Source organism: Brachyistius frenatus, unplaced genomic scaffold, assembly GCF_029030835.1.
Source record: "Brachyistius frenatus isolate BFR_SWC_R1_liver_20210118 unplaced genomic scaffold, ASM2903083v1 Contig_134, whole genome shotgun sequence".
Classification (NCBI taxonomy): domain Eukaryota; kingdom Metazoa; phylum Chordata; class Actinopteri; family Embiotocidae; genus Brachyistius; species Brachyistius frenatus.
The window spans coordinates 792,075-809,414 of record NW_027210733.1 but is presented as its reverse complement, the minus strand read 5'-3'; the positions used below and the strand labels follow the sequence as shown (position 1 = coordinate 809,414).

The window sequence follows — 17,340 nt, the reverse complement described above, 5'->3', positions numbered from 1 at the left end:
ATCAAGACTCATCAATACTTACTTTTGTTTACTTTCATGCAAAGAACCTATGCCCCAAGTAGTCTGCAAAACAGTAATAGTAAAAATATGTTTTCTTACAAAATATAAGAAATATGAAACAAAAGTACAAAGGCTTGAGCCCAGTATTCAAGTACAGAAGGACAGGATTTATTGTTGCTGCTCTGTATTGACTGCAGGTTCATTAAGTGTTGCTCTGGACAGGTCAGAGCGCTTCCTGTTTCCCTCCTCCAGAGGCCAACACGATGACAGCATCTCGCTGATTGCAAAACATCTTTCTGCAAGGTATCAACACAAGCACTGTAGGAAACTAGAGGTGTCAAAGCGAATGTAGGAGAGTGAGAGATAGAACAGCTCTTTAAGGATACAGCAGGAACTAACTTTCAAGTTCTAAAATGGCCCCATGGGTGAAAGCAGCAGGTACACAATGAGACGAATTGTGAGCTAAAAGAGACAGAACATGAAGAATCAAGATGCTTGTACAGCATAGACGTGTTGAGAGTTGTCTTTCTTATTTTGCCGCAGTGATCAGACAGGACACATTAAATGAACTACCTCAGTATCAAGAGATGTGAAAAAGTAACAAAGAGGCTATGGTACTTTCAAAATAGGAGCTAAAATAGGCCTCCAATCACAACTGAACTGTGAGCTTGTCAGATCTGCGAGGCAAAATAATGATGACAGTGACCTTTTAATGATTACCGGCTGACTGCTAAAATTGAAGACCTTTCCCTATTTTGGCTATTGTTCATATATTTATTTTACTATTGAATTAACCCTATTTAATGACAGGTTTTACTGGCAAAGACATAAACACTGCACTCCAGTAGAAATGCAAGGTAATTGCAAACAGTATTTCTTGTTGTTGTTCTTGTATCCATTTAAAGATTTAAGCCCCCGAATAATGCCCTTAACAAGATTATTATTATTATAATATCATTTCAGAGGAGGGAAAGCCGAAGCCCGATTTGTGCTGCTCAGATCGTGAACTTGAGGTTTTCTAATGATCGTGTAATGATGTGTAATTTGTGCTAAATCTCGTCATCTCTGCTGGTACAGCAGCTCTGGTAGGGTGACTTCTTTTACAGGGCAGGATTACTGAGCTGGCTCTGACATGTAGTTTGTTGCTACCACTCCCAGCAGACCTTCTGCCAAGCTTCTTGTAGTATTAGCGCGCTGCCACTCTCGTTCCAGACTGAGCCAACAGGCTAACCTAACGAGCAGTCCGCCACAGGAACACATCTGTTGTCAGATTAGTTAGGCTTTGGCCATGGGTTATCAACCAAAGTAGTGAATTATATTGCATTCTGAAATTCATTCATCACTTACATCAGCTGATTAAATGATTTACCAGGATAGATGTAGGCAGGAGCGACGGAGAGGTGCCCAAAGATAGGTATTGATACGCATGCAGCTGCTCAAGTTAAACAGAAGCTGATGTGAGAGCAGTAAAACTGATAAAAAATTAGCTCGGAGTTCATCTGTTACTGAGACAAAAGCATGCCTGGCACAGTATTTGGCTGCCCTTTACTCATTAACATTTAGCTTCTGCAAATGTCATTGTGCCTGGTTTAATGTTAAATTGCTTGATATTTGCCTTTTAAAACAGCCAAATGGACAAGAATGTGTGTGTTTGTGGGTGTCAGGTGTGATGGGAAAGAGTAGCTGTGCAGTCTGGAAACCCTGTTCGCATTAATGTTTGCTCAGCCACTTCAAAAGACAGATCAAACAACTAGTGTGTGTGTGTGTGTAGGAGGGGACGTGGGGGGTGGTGATGACAATCCTCAGTATGAGGATCAAGAACGTGTGATATTTGCCTTTTAAAATACCCAAATGCACAGGTATGTGTGTGTTTTTTGTTGACAGGTGTGATGAGTAGAAGTGGGCACCGTGTGATTACCACTTAAAACTTTGTAGCTCCAGGGTAGGCCAACAACGCCAAAAATGAAACAACCAATATATTCACAAATTTGCGTCTGGTCATACGAGGCAATAGAAAAAGCTCAACCAGAAACAAAATATGAAGTTTTCACCACACCTTTAGCAGATTCATCCTTGTTACCACCGTGTTTTGTGGCTCTAGATATAAGCTCGGTTCGATTAGTCTTTTTTGTCTTCCACCTGGAGGGGTGGACATGCAGACTCTTTGTAAGGAATTATCCTGACAGTTTAATTGGAATGCTGCTGCTGGAACTTTTTTAATTAGAAGAGCAAGAGGCAAAAAAAAATTACCTCAGAGAAACTGGAAAAAGAAATAAAAAGGTTCAATCAAAACAACCAGTCATTAGCTGAGATGAGAGTGACAGAGGCTGTCACTGCAGATCGGTTGCCTTGGCAACAGGTCAGCTGCCCCCCCCCCACACACACACACACACACACACACACACACACATACATTTGTCCAACAAGCACAGTTAAAGGTTGCACAAGCATTATGGTGAGAGACCAGTGACAGCTGTGCACATGCGGGGCAGCTGAGATTACAAGTTGTCGAGACAGCATGGCACACAGCTCTGTGTTATGATGCAGATCATCATGTATTACAGAGCAAACTGCTCTCTGTCGACTTGCATCAGAGAGAAGAAAGATAGAAAATCAGAGGATGGGAGGTGGGAGCTGGATTCTCCCATGCCTGCCCTGCAGGAAACGGCTTTTACTTCCGAAGGCTGTGAAGTTAACGGAATCAAAATTAAACTCGCCTCTCATCTTTGAATCATGCTTCCAGCTCATTTTCTTTGGTGTTAAAAAAAAAAAAAAAAAATCCATGAGGACAGTTAGATCAGAAAATACACATGTTGAAACTGTGTCACGAATACAAAGACGCAATTTGTATTTGAAGTAAAGTAAAAACTGTGACACAGATCAGAGAGGAATTCCCATATCTCGTATTTCAGCCTGGTTAGGAGGGTTTTGTCGTGCCTGTTGTGATCCCAGTACAAGAAGTGGAAGATGAACGGCACACAGCAGTCCCTAGTGGGGTGTTAGAGTAATTGCTTGTTTCAGGAGTCCCCAGAGGATGTCACAAAGTGGGGCTCCAGAGGAGCTCCAATAAGCCCTGCAAAACAGCAGCTCCGCCTTGTGCTTCCCATCCCTCGTCATCCTCGGCTGCTTGCCTTTTTCGCCTCCGTCACCAAGGACAGAGCGATAAAATGCCACATGAACTTTACCATTTGATTCAGTGTGTGGTCCTCTGCAGTATCAGGGGCCAGCCACAGAAAATATTAGAGTCAAAGTATTACTGAGAAATATACTAAGGGTGTGTGAATGTTTGGCACAAACCCAAACATGAAAAACAATTTCATCTTCTGTAGCGTGCACTGCTTTCTTTCAGTTTAACATACAGGATTGTGCAGTAATGACATGATGCATTTTTGGCATTCTGCACCTTTATTCCATGTTGCTGTACTTTTGAAATTAGTTATCTTGACCACAGCTGACTCAAATAAGTCAGTTACATTTGCACATCTTGCTCATTCATCTCTTCTCCCTCTTCTGTGTACCACTGAAAGCCTGTTCTTCTATGCCTCACCTTATTCCGGACACTAATGGCCATGCAGTAACGTATGCCACATCATGTGTGTCTGTTTTGTGATTCATTAACCACATATCCATGGATTTCTGTGTATATTTATCACGAGTAATGAGCTCATTCTCCGGCCACCTAAAGCAACACTCCTTTCTCCTGCTCCCCGTCATGCCTCTTCCCTTCCTTTATCTCTCCTCTCCATCGGAGCTGTGTGCGTTTCAAGCGTCTCATTTGAGGTTGGTGTGCAGAGGGATGAAGAGGGCGTGGCAGCCCTGCAGACGGATGCGTGGGTCTCTGTTGTACCGTAGGTGAGCGGGGAAGAGCATCCAGTTGGCACGAAAGAGGAGGAGGAGGAGATGACGAGTTAGACGTTAACAAGCTGTCACTGCCAACACAACACGGTGCCCACTGCAACAACAAAAACAACAAAGACAGCCCCTTTCCCAACAAGCCTGGTGTTATATACAGCAACCAAACAGGCGCACAACTCGATTCCACCCACAGAGGAGAGGAACAAACTGCAGGTCAGGTTTGGACCAGTTGTGTTGTGATAAAAATGAAACCTATACATGTATCAAAAAGGAGATGTTTTTTTTGTTGTTGCTGTAAATAGCAGTTTTAGTTGGTGAGAGTTTGAGAACGAACAGAAAAGTTTTCTGTCCCCTTCAAGACTAACCTCAATGTCTCAGCTCACTCCCAAATGGCTTACCACAGCAGGACGAGGATTAGCCACTGTTGCTGCCACCACTTCAAAACACTTCAGCTGCAGCAGTCAAAAATCGATCAAACCAAAAGTGGGAACTTCAAATGTTTCCTGTTGCTTTTGCTTTGTTTTGGACATCAGTGATCTTATCAGGAAAGCAGATAAACATTTAACTAAACGTTCCTTTTCCCAAGATTTTTGATTCCATTATTAATAAATAACAACATTTAACGTCTCTGATTTCTATGATCCAGAATCTCTCCCATTGCATTCCTGCTTGTATATTTTGAGTCATATACAGTATTGTATGATGGGATCAATGGCTGCAGGGCTTTGATGCAGACATGTCAAAAAATTCCAAGTCCCCAAAACTCAGGGGCATCAAGTGACATTAACTCAAGTTATAATGGCATTCATGATTAGTCCTGAGGGCAATCTGATTGAAGGTTTTCCTTCAATTTTCACGCCTCGCTGCCAATCACGCCCACGGGAAAGCTGCCTCTCTGGACACTTGCACACTGACTGGCTATCACGCCTTTAAAGCTAAAGCAGGACTCCTGTGGGGGCCTCGCTCTTTAAGTGAGAATACAGCCGCATTTAATACAAATAGACACAAAGAGACGCGTCTCTATTTTAGTGATTGTTCCTCCCCTTTCTTCTTGGCACCTGGTGGTTGAATGACGCTTGAATCTGACAATTGTTAAATGTTCTGCCCCAGAGCCCCCAGAGCACTTGGCAGAGCAGCTCATGGCTAATCCAGTAAGCACTAGCACTGACTCTCAACTAGCTGAGAGACAGAGAGCGACATGGAGATTGACAGAGAGACAAAGGCAGCTACTGGGAGTGAGAGAAGTATTGAGGTGGATGAAACTTTGAGAGCCGCAGATGAAAATGGAAATCGAGAGGCCCGCAGTATAAGAGGAGGGAAACTGATGGTTCAGGCTGAGCATTGAAAACCTGGCAAAACGTGGAGAGTGAAGAGTGGGGAGAAGTGGGCCAGGGGGAGGTGTGGGCACAGGGTAACAGTGTGAGAGACAGAGACATTTAAGAAAGAAAGAAGTAGGCATTGGGGCCAGATAAACGATGGGAAAAGAGGAGGCAGAGAGGAGAAGCAGGGGTGTGCAAGGTGTCCTCCAAATCCATTTGTCACCCAGAGACTCATTAGTGTTTGTGAGGGGGCGTCTAGTTATAAATAGGCTTGGGAGCGTGTGTTTGACAGGAGGGAGTCTAGGATTTGACGGCAAGACATTAATCTCACCAGAGAACTCCCAAAAGACGGACAGAGAGACAAACAGAGGGATCTTTAAAAACAACAAGCATACTATTTTATCAGTCTGCGACTCCCATCAGAAGTCTCCCCCACCCCAGCCTGTTTGATTCTGTCCTTACTCTACCCCAGAGCACATACTTTTATCTCATCTAAATTCGGTACCAAATCCCCTATCAAATCCTTTTAGGTTGTTTGTTTGGGGGGGAATGAAAACATCTTAGTTAAAAATATATGTAGTGCTTTTATTTGACTCAATATCATACCTAACCACATTTTTGATTCCGATCTGTGACATTCGCTTTTGTTTTTGCCGTGAGGTAAAAAATATCTGCAGGTGCACTAAAGTAAAAACAACACGGTCAAAATTAAATTAATTCCATTTTATCACCCAGAAAATATCAGCTGAGTGAATCACTGAGTTTACTGCATGTACACTGCGATTAATGTTGCCTGAAGGGAAAATCGTTTCACTGCCACAAGTTTTTATTTTAAGATGATGGACACTGGAATAAATATTTAAGCAAAGGCTCATCCTTCCTCCTGTAAACTCTGCATTTTGCTGTAGTTTTGTTGATTTGGTGAAGTATATCCTCCCTTTGGACCATTTAAGTTAAGGACATCATGTTCAGTCAGTCCTGCTAACAACTGTGTCAGTGATTTATTGTTTGTATGCCAAATGTTTGTGCCTGAAACAAGGCATAGAAACATTCAGTAAGGGATTCATTATTTACTGAGTTTAAGAAATAGTTTTACCAATTTGTAATCTGATCCAAAATGGAAGCAGCTCCACAATCTCTAACTCATATAGACTTGGAATAAGTGCAAAAATGATCTGGTTGGTTTCATACAGTACAAACCACTTTTCTCTTTGACATGGCAGATTTTATCTACAGTTTTTTCAAAAGCACAGCCCTCCTCCATTCTGTCGTATCATCCCTTTTTTTGGCTGCTTTTCCCCATTTCTCCAACTTCTGACTGTAGAGCTCTTCACGCTTCGTTAGATGCTTTTGAGATATTTCCAGTTCCTGCTTAAAAGCTTGTCAGTCACTCATGGCATGTTTTCCAACTTCTTTGTGTTTCTCCAGCTCACTCCGCTCTTATATGCATCCCTTCCCTACAGTCTCAAAAAATGTAACACTACCTTTAATTAGAAGGGGGAAAAAAATCAAACCGCGCTCATCTCCTGCTGAAATCTGGTAACACTCGGTTCCTGACCTGCTGTTCCTCTCACCCTCTGGCCAGTTGGAGCAGATGTGTACAAATGCTCCATTTTCTCTGTCTGTAGATGGCGCCTCGAGCTACAGCACCGCCCTCATATCAAACCCCCTACCACCACCACCACCACCACCTCCTGCCACACACACACACACACACACACACACACACACACACACACACACACACACACACACACACACACACACACACACACACACACACACACACACACACACACACACACACACACACACACACACACAAGCTTTCAAGCTTCACAAATCCAGTCTTCCTTATCCTCTGCACAGATCCCAGAAAAAAACCTATGTCTGACCCTCTGCTAACCTCGGTACCTTTAGCCCTGCTGCACTGTGGGTGATCATCGGGATATAAAGCTGTGCTTGAGCCTGGGGAATGAGTGAAGGTGGTTCAGAGCCATGGTTCAATCATGACCTGAAGCCACCTGCAAAAAGCTGACCTCAAGCTGCTTACATCAAAGTCCTAAGTGACAGAATCAATTGAGACAGTGCACAATTCGCCATGAATTGAAATGCCAGACTGCAGTTGACATTTCTAAAAGATCCTTACTTAAAGGAGCAGTGTGTAGGATTTAGTGTCATCTAACGGTGAGGATGCAACCAACTGAAAACATACTACCCTCCCAAGCTTGTTGGAGAAATCTTAGGTGGCCGCGAAACATGTGAAAACCACAAAACACCCATCCTAAAGCCTTTGTTTGATTTGACCTGTCCGGGTTACCGTAAAAACATGGCAGTCCGTAGAAGAAGACCCACTCCCTGAAGACGGGAGCGTATTCCTCTAAGGTAACAAAAAGTCAACAAGTTGTAGTGTCAGGTGATTCAACACTAATAAAATGACAGTACCCACTTTTCCTTTAAAGCAGCAATATGAAAACAATGTGGTGATCATCATCTGAATCTCCTTTCAGCTCATTGTTTAGCTTCACTCTCACCACTCTCATTGTGTTGTCTTTTGGCTGCAGCAGGCATTTGTTTTCTCTAAAAATCCACTGCACACACTACCTGCTCAACGCCAAACAGTTACAGTTAGCAATTTGCTGGTGAACACATTTGGACCATTTAGTAGCTAAACAGCCAGATATTTCCCTCAGGAGTTGGCAGAGATCAAAAACAGAGTGAATATTGGACTTGAATGCAACAAATCGCAACTGCTGCACGTGTAAATAAGCAACTGTTTGCTGATTTTAAAGGTCAATCAATTTTGTTTTCACAATTTGTTTCCGTTGCCCACAAGGGGCCAAAACAGCCGCTATCCCAGGTTTAAGTAAAATATTCTATAAAAAATATGCATTTTTTAAAAAAAAAATTTATGAAGTAACAAACTGTGACAGTTGCTTTCACACCTGTGTTTCAGTTCACCCGCTCCAGAACAAGAAAAGCTCGAGTACATTTCATGTTCACACTGACATATTCCCACAAAATCAACAAGAGTAAATATACATTTATATGGACTGACAGGTAGCTTATTCATTAGAAAGAATTGGTGACTTTCATCCTGCACCATCAATGCTACATGTTCCTGTGGGAGGGTGTGTGGGAGGGAGGAGAGGGATCTGCTGATTTCATTTACTCTCTAATGGCCACAAAGAGAAAAAAAAAAGTCTTGTGAGTTGTTTTCAGTTTGAGAATATTTAGGAATCTGAGTTGTTATCACGTTGGATTATTTTCGAATGTTTAAGCCAAACAAATGATCTAAACACCCATAATTCCCTGTTTAAGTGAGGTTGGTCTGGATTTGAGGTGTCTCAGACACTAAAAACTTAGATTTAGATGTTTGTCTTTGTACAGTATGTGACATTACGTTCTTATAGCAAAAAAAATCCTTGGGTTCACGGACAATACGTTTTCCTCGATAACAGTGAACGAGCAACTTAAAGACGTTCCCCTCGATTGGAAACCTTTAACCTGCTGAGGTGTCTGAGCAATAATTTACCGTAACACTTGATCACATGGACAAATGCAAAGTTTCACTGATGGATGTCAGAGAATAATCTGTGCAGTACAGAATTATGTTACATTATCCTCTAGCCTTGACTATGTTCTTTATGTGATTTTGGGTGCCGCACATCCATTTATAACAATATCACGCATACAAATAGTTCCAGGTGTGTCAGAAACACAAAAAACAATTTTCTCGAAAATTGCCATGGCTGAGAGATTCCAAATATAACCTGAGCACTTGTGGTGAGAACACATCCCCGCAGAGAGCTAGCGCCAGAGGTCGACTGCTCATGTTGCGTCAACGTGACTGCAAAGGAAAAATAAAATATATCAAAGAAAAACACCACTTTGAGGGTGAGATGGGGCTTTCAGGAGCGCTGCCACAGCCCTTCATCGTTTCCCCTCTCCGGTGTCTTCACAACAAATTTCACCCTCACATCATCTCTTCTCCTCTACATGGTAGTGACAAACAGAGCGGTTCTGGAGTTTCAAGTGCTGTTTCAACAACGCCCGGAGAGAAACGAGGCCAAGCAAAGCTACAGCTTTTAAAGTGAGTCCTTGCTAATGTAAACTTTGGCTCAGTGCACAATTATAAAGGCTCTGAACAGAATTAACTGTTAGTTGTGTGATACGTCAGGGGAATTTAGAGCTGAAGTCAACAAAGTAATTCACTGTTTAAGTCTATGATTGTTTTCCTGCTTCACAGTGAAAAGGTTCCAGGTTTGATTGCGGGCCTGGGCCTTTCTGTGTGGAGTTTGCATATTCTCCCTGTGCCTGCGTGGGTTTTCTCCGGGTACTCCGGCTTCTTCCCATCACCCAAAAAACATGCAGTTAATTGATGATTCTATAAATTGTCCTAAGGTTGTTTCCATCTGTCTCTATGTGTTGGCCCTGTGACAGACTGGCAGGTGACCTGTCCAGGGTGTACCCTGCCTTTGCCCAAAGTGAGCTGGGATAGGCTCCTGTTCAGGATAAAGCGGGTATAGAAAATGGATGGATGGATATCGTCATGAACTGAATATCTTTCGTGTTTGCCAGGCAAAACAAGGCACTAGAAGACTACACCTTGGTCTCTGTGAAGCTGTGATGGACAATTTTGTAACATTTATAAAGTAATCAGTTAAATCGAACCATTGCCTGCTGCACTACAATCTACATTTAAGTAGGGAAGTGGGTTTAGAAGTTTTAGTACAGTAAAAAAGCCGCAAGCTTTGTCATACACCCACCTACATATTGTCTATGGTACACTACATGGCACACGTGTTATCTGCTCCACAGACGTTGTAAGAAATCCCAAAACACACAAATGTCAGCTGCCCACTTTTGATCTCCTACCGCCTCTTCTCCAGCTGTCGAATCCTTTAAACTGGTTTTATGAAAACGACAGTGTAGGTGATTTTTAGAAGAGGTGGATAAGGAAAGTCATTTATGCAGGGAGAGTTTGCCTTGTCTTAATCTCTGAAATGGCTACTTAGCAAAAAATGTACACCTCAAAGTGTTTGTGTGTGTGCGTGCGTGTGTGTGTGTGTGTGTGTGTGTGTGTGTGTGTGTGTGTGTGTGTGTGTGTGTGTGTGTGTGTGTGTGTGTGTGTGTGTGTGTGTGTGTGTGTGATGGTCTGACTCTGAACCCTACATCCTCCTGGCATTGATCCTACACGCACACACACGCACGCGCGCGCACACACACACATTAATTCACCATTCAGTGATGAAATCGAACTGAGAGCATGATGAATAAATAATAGTCTGAACTCTGGGGGTTCACTCGACTAATTAACGGGGAAAAAGGTGCCATCACCAGAAGCAACAATACAAGAGAGCAAGAGGAGGCCAAGTAGTTAATCAAGGATTGCTGCACAGCCTTCACACACACCGACACTAGAACACTTGAAATACACTGCATCCACACATTGAACACACCCTAATTTGAGATTCAGCGTGCTGTGAAGGAAAAAACAAAAGAGGGGAGGAGAGGTGTTGGCCTCTATTGACAAAAACTCCATGAGCTAATGAGAAACTCCAACGCACAGGCACACACAAAAACACCCATACACACACCCATTACTGTAGTATCGTTGCATTGGAGTGTGAAGGCAGTGTCTGAGCATCTCACCACGTCCTCTTCAGCTGAAGTTATCATGCAGGAATATCTAGAGAAGAAATCGCAGTCGCTTGTCGGCACCCTTGCAGCTCTGTGAGCTTCATGGTCACCCGACAACACACGCAATGTCACCGAGGTCGTTAGAGTGGTATAATTATGAAGAACAACCAGTCTAGCTGGCCCAGCTGTCCTGCTAACATCATCCAACTAGTTTCCCCAGATCATACTGTCATTTAATATGAGCAGACAGCAGAGGGACAGGGAAATGAAAATGAGGCATAGTTGGAAAAGGGAGTGGCAACGCTGACTGACTGAGGGCTTTTATTTTGGCAGGCTGACATCTGACAGGGGATAGCAGGAGCCCTCATAGAGACAGTAAATCCAAACTGGCTTCAACAGCAGCAACAACAAAAAAGTTCTCGCAAAATATTCGAATACAAATCAGCATCGCAGCAGAAGAAGCAACAATAGAAATCAAATGAACTAAAAGTGACTGGCTACAAATGACTTAAAAACTCCCGAAGGGCACATGGGAAGCCACGGCAGAGTTTGTGAAGAAGCTTGTCATGAATGAGGCAACAGCAGCAGCAGCAGCAACAGCTTGAGTCCTGGAGGAGCCACCGAGCTCCACAGCCTTTGAACATACAGGAGGCAGGCAGAGGCAGACAGCAGAGCTACGTGACTCTCATGACAACAGCCACAATCACACACAGATCCACACACACACACACACACACACACACACACACACACACACACACACACACACACACACACACACACACACACACACACACACACACACACACACACACACACACACACACATCCAGAGAGTCCCCCCGCCTCAATGCTGCAAGTTACCAAGATTAAATACCACAACCATCCAAGCAAATCCACCAAGTTACAGGGATGCCCTAAAAACCAAAGAGAGAAGGGAGAGGGAGACAGAAGAAAAGGAAAAGACAAAAGGGACTGGGACTGGAACACACAAACGGAATAGAGGAGTGAGGGGGACCACTCCAAGCGCCCACCTGAGGGTTTCCCAGCATTCTCCATCCGCGCTCCTTTAAGCCCGCTATCCCTTACTCTATTTTCTAGTCTAGGTCACTCCAACCCTCCACCCTTCTCTACATTCATCCCCTGCCGTCGCCACCTCACTGGGACACTGGCTTAGGCGGAATATTGTGGAAAAAAAAAAAAAAGGAAAAAAAAAATTCAAAGCGAGGGAAGGCAGGGAGGGACAAAAGGATTGTGAAAGAGGTGGGAGAGGAGAGAGGAGGAGTATGGGAAGAAACACAGGCAGTGAGAGCGAGAAAGAGAGAGAGAACTGAGGCTGCCAGTTCTGAACATTGTCTCTTTTCTCCCTGTCTGATTGTGTGTCCCTGGCTGTCTGTCTTGTTTCTCTCTCTCTCCCTCTCTCTCCATCTCCCTCATTATGTCCATCTGAGTGCTCGTGCCGAGCTGGCCGGGCAGGGGGAGAAAACATGGCTCGCTCTGGCCCGAAAACACCTTGCAGAAGGCCCACCTCCTGCTGGTCACTGACTGCAGACCTGTGTGCACTGGTTGTGTGCTGGAGGCCATGGATTGAGCAGGAGTAAATGTGTGTGTGTGTGTGTGTGTGTGTGTGTGTGTGTGTGTGTGTGTGTGTGTGTGTGTGTGTGTGTGTGTGTGTGTGTGTGTGTGTGTGTGTGTGTGTGTGTGTGTGTGTGTGTGTGTGACTGTCCTGTCAGCAAGCCAGAGCCCCAGATTACCGTCGCTCTGCTGGCACGTCCCCCTTCATCCTTCTCTTCTGTCACCCCGGCAACACCTCCGCTCCCCGCCTGCTTCCCCCGTCCTCTGCTCATCATCCCCCCCCCCTTCCCCCTCCTCCGCTCCTCCACTTTTCACCTCCATCTGCCTCCACTTTTCTCTCCCAACCTCCTTTTTTTCTTCTCTCTACGTAACCTGAGAATGAATCTTTATATTTGATTTCATCCATCTCTGAAATCTACACCAGCAGACTCTAACTCCACGCAGCCCACAGGAGCAATAAAGATCATCAATCTCTGCATCTTGATCTACTCAAATAAAAAGAGCCCCATCAAAGCTGGTGCATACACGCACACGGCCCCCAGGGTGCTTCCCTTGCTCAGATAAAGATAGCCAATCACGTGCTGGGGAAGCGAGAGGAGTGGTGCGGTATTTAACACCAGTCAAAACTCAGCAGAGCTCCAGAATCACACTGACCAACAACGACATCAGAGGTGGATGAAGGCAACGTCTTCGCTGTCTGCTCCTCTGAGATAGCGATGATGTTTAATTAACATGTTAGATCCAGTCCAGATCTGCACCTTCATGAAAAGCAGGAAAAGGTTGAGGCAGCCCTGAAGGTGAAGAGCCCCGACAGGAAGCATCACGGGAAGCAAATCTGTGAGAGGATGTGTTTTGTGGGTGTTTCCTCTGACTAATCAGAGCTTTCTCATTAGGTCACTGTGCTCTGCCGTGGTTGAAATTAATATAACAATATTACATATTTATCAGATGTAATATTTCATAAATTTATTATATTCATAAATATTCCAAATGCAGCAAATGTGAGCAAAATCTCATGAAAAAGTCTAACTGATGTTCAGTGCAATGATGCGTTTCTCTGTTATAATCACAAGACAAAATGTAAACTTCATAGACTAATGAGCTAGTTGGATAAATTGATTGTAATCAAAGAGGGAAAACAAAAGTAATGGAATTAAATGAGATGACTGATGGCATTGCATGTTATTGAACTGTGGAGTTTTCTTTAAATACACAAAATTAAAATACATAGCACTTTTTACCTGGCCAGTCTCAAAGCGTTTTACGTCTTTTGCTTCACGCATACACTAACACACCAGTGCTGTCATGCTAGGTGCCTTCAGGAGCTACTTCGGGTTCAGTGTCTTGCCCGAGGACACTTCAGCGTGTGAACAGGAGGAGCCAGGGAATTAAACTGCCAGCCTTATGATTAGTGGGCAACCTGCTCTACCAGCAGATGGCCCAGTATGTTTACATTATGTTACGTTACAAAAATACACGGTTTCCTCCGTGACAAATATGTTGAACACATTTTCATCACAACATTTTCATGCATCATGAATAATTTTTCTAGCTCACAGTTGTCTTGATTTGTTTTCTTTAGTTTTTTTGCATGTTACAGCCACCGCTGTCAATCAGTGAAATATAGCAAAGATTCATGCAACCATGCTTTTGCATTTTCGTGTGTAAAACAAACAAACCAGCAGCCACTTGTAAATACACTGGTCAAAAATATGTGAGGAACAGAGCATATGTAAGCAGAAAATAAACAAAAATATATTGATGAGCATTCTGAGATCTCACTGTTCCTCATTTGAAGCATCGAAGCGTACACGCCCGAAATTAAAATACACATCACACTGAAGTGGCACATCAGTTTAGCAATAGATTAGAGAACACATACTGCAGTGGCCTTATTTGGGTCAGCCACAATGCACTTTTTCCCCTCTGTCATTAAAAAAAAAAAAAAAAAAAAAAAACTTTCAATAGAGTGTGTGGGTCTGTGAGACAACGGCCCACCCGCCTGTACTGAAGAGCAGAGGATGACACCCACAGATATCTTACCCTATTCCAGAGCTACACCTGCTGAGCGGTGCAAGGTTAACAATGGCCACATAGGGCTTGACAACTGCTGAACACGCAGCTTTACTCCCTGCGAAGTTCACACACAACAAAGGCACATGCGGTCACGCACATACTTCATTTATTACTGCATATTAGCTGTGCACATGTACTGTACGTGCCGTGTGGGCCTTGAGTGTTGGTGTTGGTGTTGTCTGTGCTTGTACCTGTGTGGATAAGTGACAGTGGGGGGAAAAAAAAAATTGTGTTGTTAAGCTAATGCAGTGAGTTAATGCCTCATAAGGACGAGTAAACAACAAGTAACAAAACAGCGTATCCTCTACCTTTGAAAAATAACCCTCTACCCACTAAGCAATTTAGCACCTACAAATACATACAGATGAGATATTAATGGCTTACTGAGTCCTCTTTGACCTTTTAATTATTCTGATTTGTGTACAGAGCATGCGTGCCGTAATTGCATTAGCATCTCTGCAGGTTTACTTAATGTTCCAGTAGAGAGGGAATTGTGAGTCAATAAGCAGATAGGAGAACACTCCCTTCTTTATGTGTACACTAAATGATCCACAGTGAGTGTGTGTGTGTGTGTGTGTGTGTGTGTGTGTGTGTGTGTGTGTGTGTGTGTGTGTGTGTGTGTGTGTGTGTGTGTGTGTGTGTGTGTGTGTGTGTGTGTGTGTGTGTGTGTGTGTGTGTGTGTGTGCCTGTGTGGTTGCAGTAAATCATCTGAGATTTATTAGCCGAGTTACTACTAGTCAAACCCTCTGACGTGCAATTATGCTCTATCAGCAAATAAATGATTTGGCCATTACAGACCATAATTGGTAATGGGACAAAGGGCACAATATATTGTCCGTCTCTTTCCTGCTGCTTAACATCCTGTCCTGTTCTTTGCTTGTTGCACTACTGGAGGACTCCACTTGCCCCCTGTTTGCCCCCTCTTCCTATTCCCCACTTCCTCCTCTCCTCCCTCCGAGCATTTCCCTCGAGAAGACCACTTCTCCTTCTTTCCCTTTATCTTTCGAGTGAGGCATCTGGAAAACAGCCTCTGTCTCACACCTCTCTCTATCACATTCAATCATCTTGAGGTTTATTCAGCTCTCCGCCCTTTCCACCATCCCTTCACCTCCCTTTTCTCCCATCTCCTGTCCCACCCGCTTCCCTCTCCACGCTGGCTACATCTCAAAGCATTGCTTATCACAGCCCTGCATCTTTCCATTTCTATCCATGTCTCTCCAATTGTTTTCTTCTCCACCATTTTGCTTGTGCCTGACGCTTTATCCTTTTACATTTCCAATCTGCCTCAGAGTGTTTTTGTCCTCGATGGTGCTCCAGCATTTGTAATGTATGTGTGGTGTAACTTGTGCATCCTCCCCTCCTAAGCTCTACATCCATTATATACTATGTTGGAAAGCTTGAAGGGAGCAGCCCTGTGTGCAGGTGCATCTATTTACAGGCTTGTCACTGTAGTTGGGGAAAATGCTTTCCTCATCAAACTGTTTGTGTACACAACAACAACCCAAAAACAATATACCTTTTTTAAATAGAGGCAGAAAAAATAAACAAGAATGCACATGAAGGCTGAACGACATGAGAATGACGGCCTTAAAGTCAGTCATCAAAGTGTAAAGGAAGCTTCTGAAAGGTGATGTGATAGTAGCAGTAGTATAGTTCCCAGTAGCATTTACATGAAATTCTGTCGGTGTGACTGGATTGCTTCAAACAAGTGGCTTCCTAAAAAAAGCAAAAAGGATGTGTCATGACTTTCACATTTTTTAATAGTGAAATCATTAAAAAAAAAAATCAAATAGCTTATGCAACTATCTTCTTGTCTTAAGCAATATATATTTTGTGGTGTCTGGTAGCAAACAGGTGGGGGCAGTGCACCCAAAAGCAGTTTTGCCAAACTGCAAAGATGACTACAGCCATCAAAAGGGTTCTGTGTGAAACTCCTTCAAAAAAGGAAACTGCCGGGTAACTTTAGCATATCATAAGTCTACCACTGTTATGTACAATTATTTGAAAGCCCTGGACAGATGGTTCATCAACAGATCAATAATCAATGGTTAGCTTTGTCACCAGATGAAATAAGGTTGATGTTTGACGCGCGAAGCAAACAACATTGCTTCTTACGAGCTGTGTCCAAGGTGAGGGTTTTTAAAGTTTGATGGCATTTATTGAGCCCAGGTTTAAAGTGTGAATGGGGGTTGAGGGGGGTCTTTAAATAATCCTCGATTAGTTCCCAGTAAATATCCAATGATATTTTTGCTTAAAAGGCCCATCCCTAACATCCCTAATATGAATAAAATACACCCAGAGATATTCGAGTGTAAGCTACAACAGTATCAATAACACAGCAGTGTAATTTTCAAAATTCTAACCACAAAATTCTCATTCATTTGCACCCATTATTTCCTGCATTGTGGAGTAAAAAGTGTCTTCAGACTGCTTACAAACTGGAATCACCTCCTTAAGCATTTTTGGGCATGTAATCCAGTTTTTTGACAAACTGCAGTGTGACAGGATCTGAAATCCAGATGTTGGGGACAGATTGTGCGCAGTGTCAGTAGTCTGGTTGATGGAGGCAGAGAGGAGACATAATAAGCATCAGGAGTGGGTCAGGGTGAAGGGTGTGCAGCTATAAGCTAAAGAGATAACCCTGCTGCCTCAACCGCAGCTAATTAATGTGCTCGTCAACTGAAGCTTCTTGAGATGAGCCGTAGAGGAAGCCAGAAAGAGACCGTAATGACAGCACAGCAAAAAACAAGTGTGACCTTTTGAACCAGATCTTATTTTGACGCGGCACGTAAACACTCTGTCCCACTCAGAGATAGAGAGAGTTTGTGGAAGAGGGATGAAGCAGGTGTCTCCGTGTGAGAGGGCGACTGAG

The 17,340-nt window shown here is 43.5% G+C and overlaps 1 protein-coding gene across 12 annotated transcripts in view; it reads right to left on the bottom strand.

The window, feature by feature from the left end:
- The window catches only part of srcin1a (SRC kinase signaling inhibitor 1a), a 98,343-nt gene that overhangs the window by 50,191 nt on the left and 30,812 nt on the right, over window positions 1-17,340 (bottom strand). The window contains exon 1 of one of the 12 annotated variants that reach the window (XM_069714754.1): window positions 11,852-11,925. The exons of 10 other annotated variants lie outside the window; for them this stretch is intronic. In XM_069714754.1, coding sequence (XP_069570855.1) covers window positions 11,852-11,876 — 25 coding nt within the window. In that variant the 5' untranslated portion in view covers window positions 11,877-11,925. Of the gene's footprint in view, window positions 1-11,851; window positions 11,926-17,340 lie in introns of those variants that run through there. One more of the 12 variants, XM_069714752.1, reaches the window with a different exon arrangement.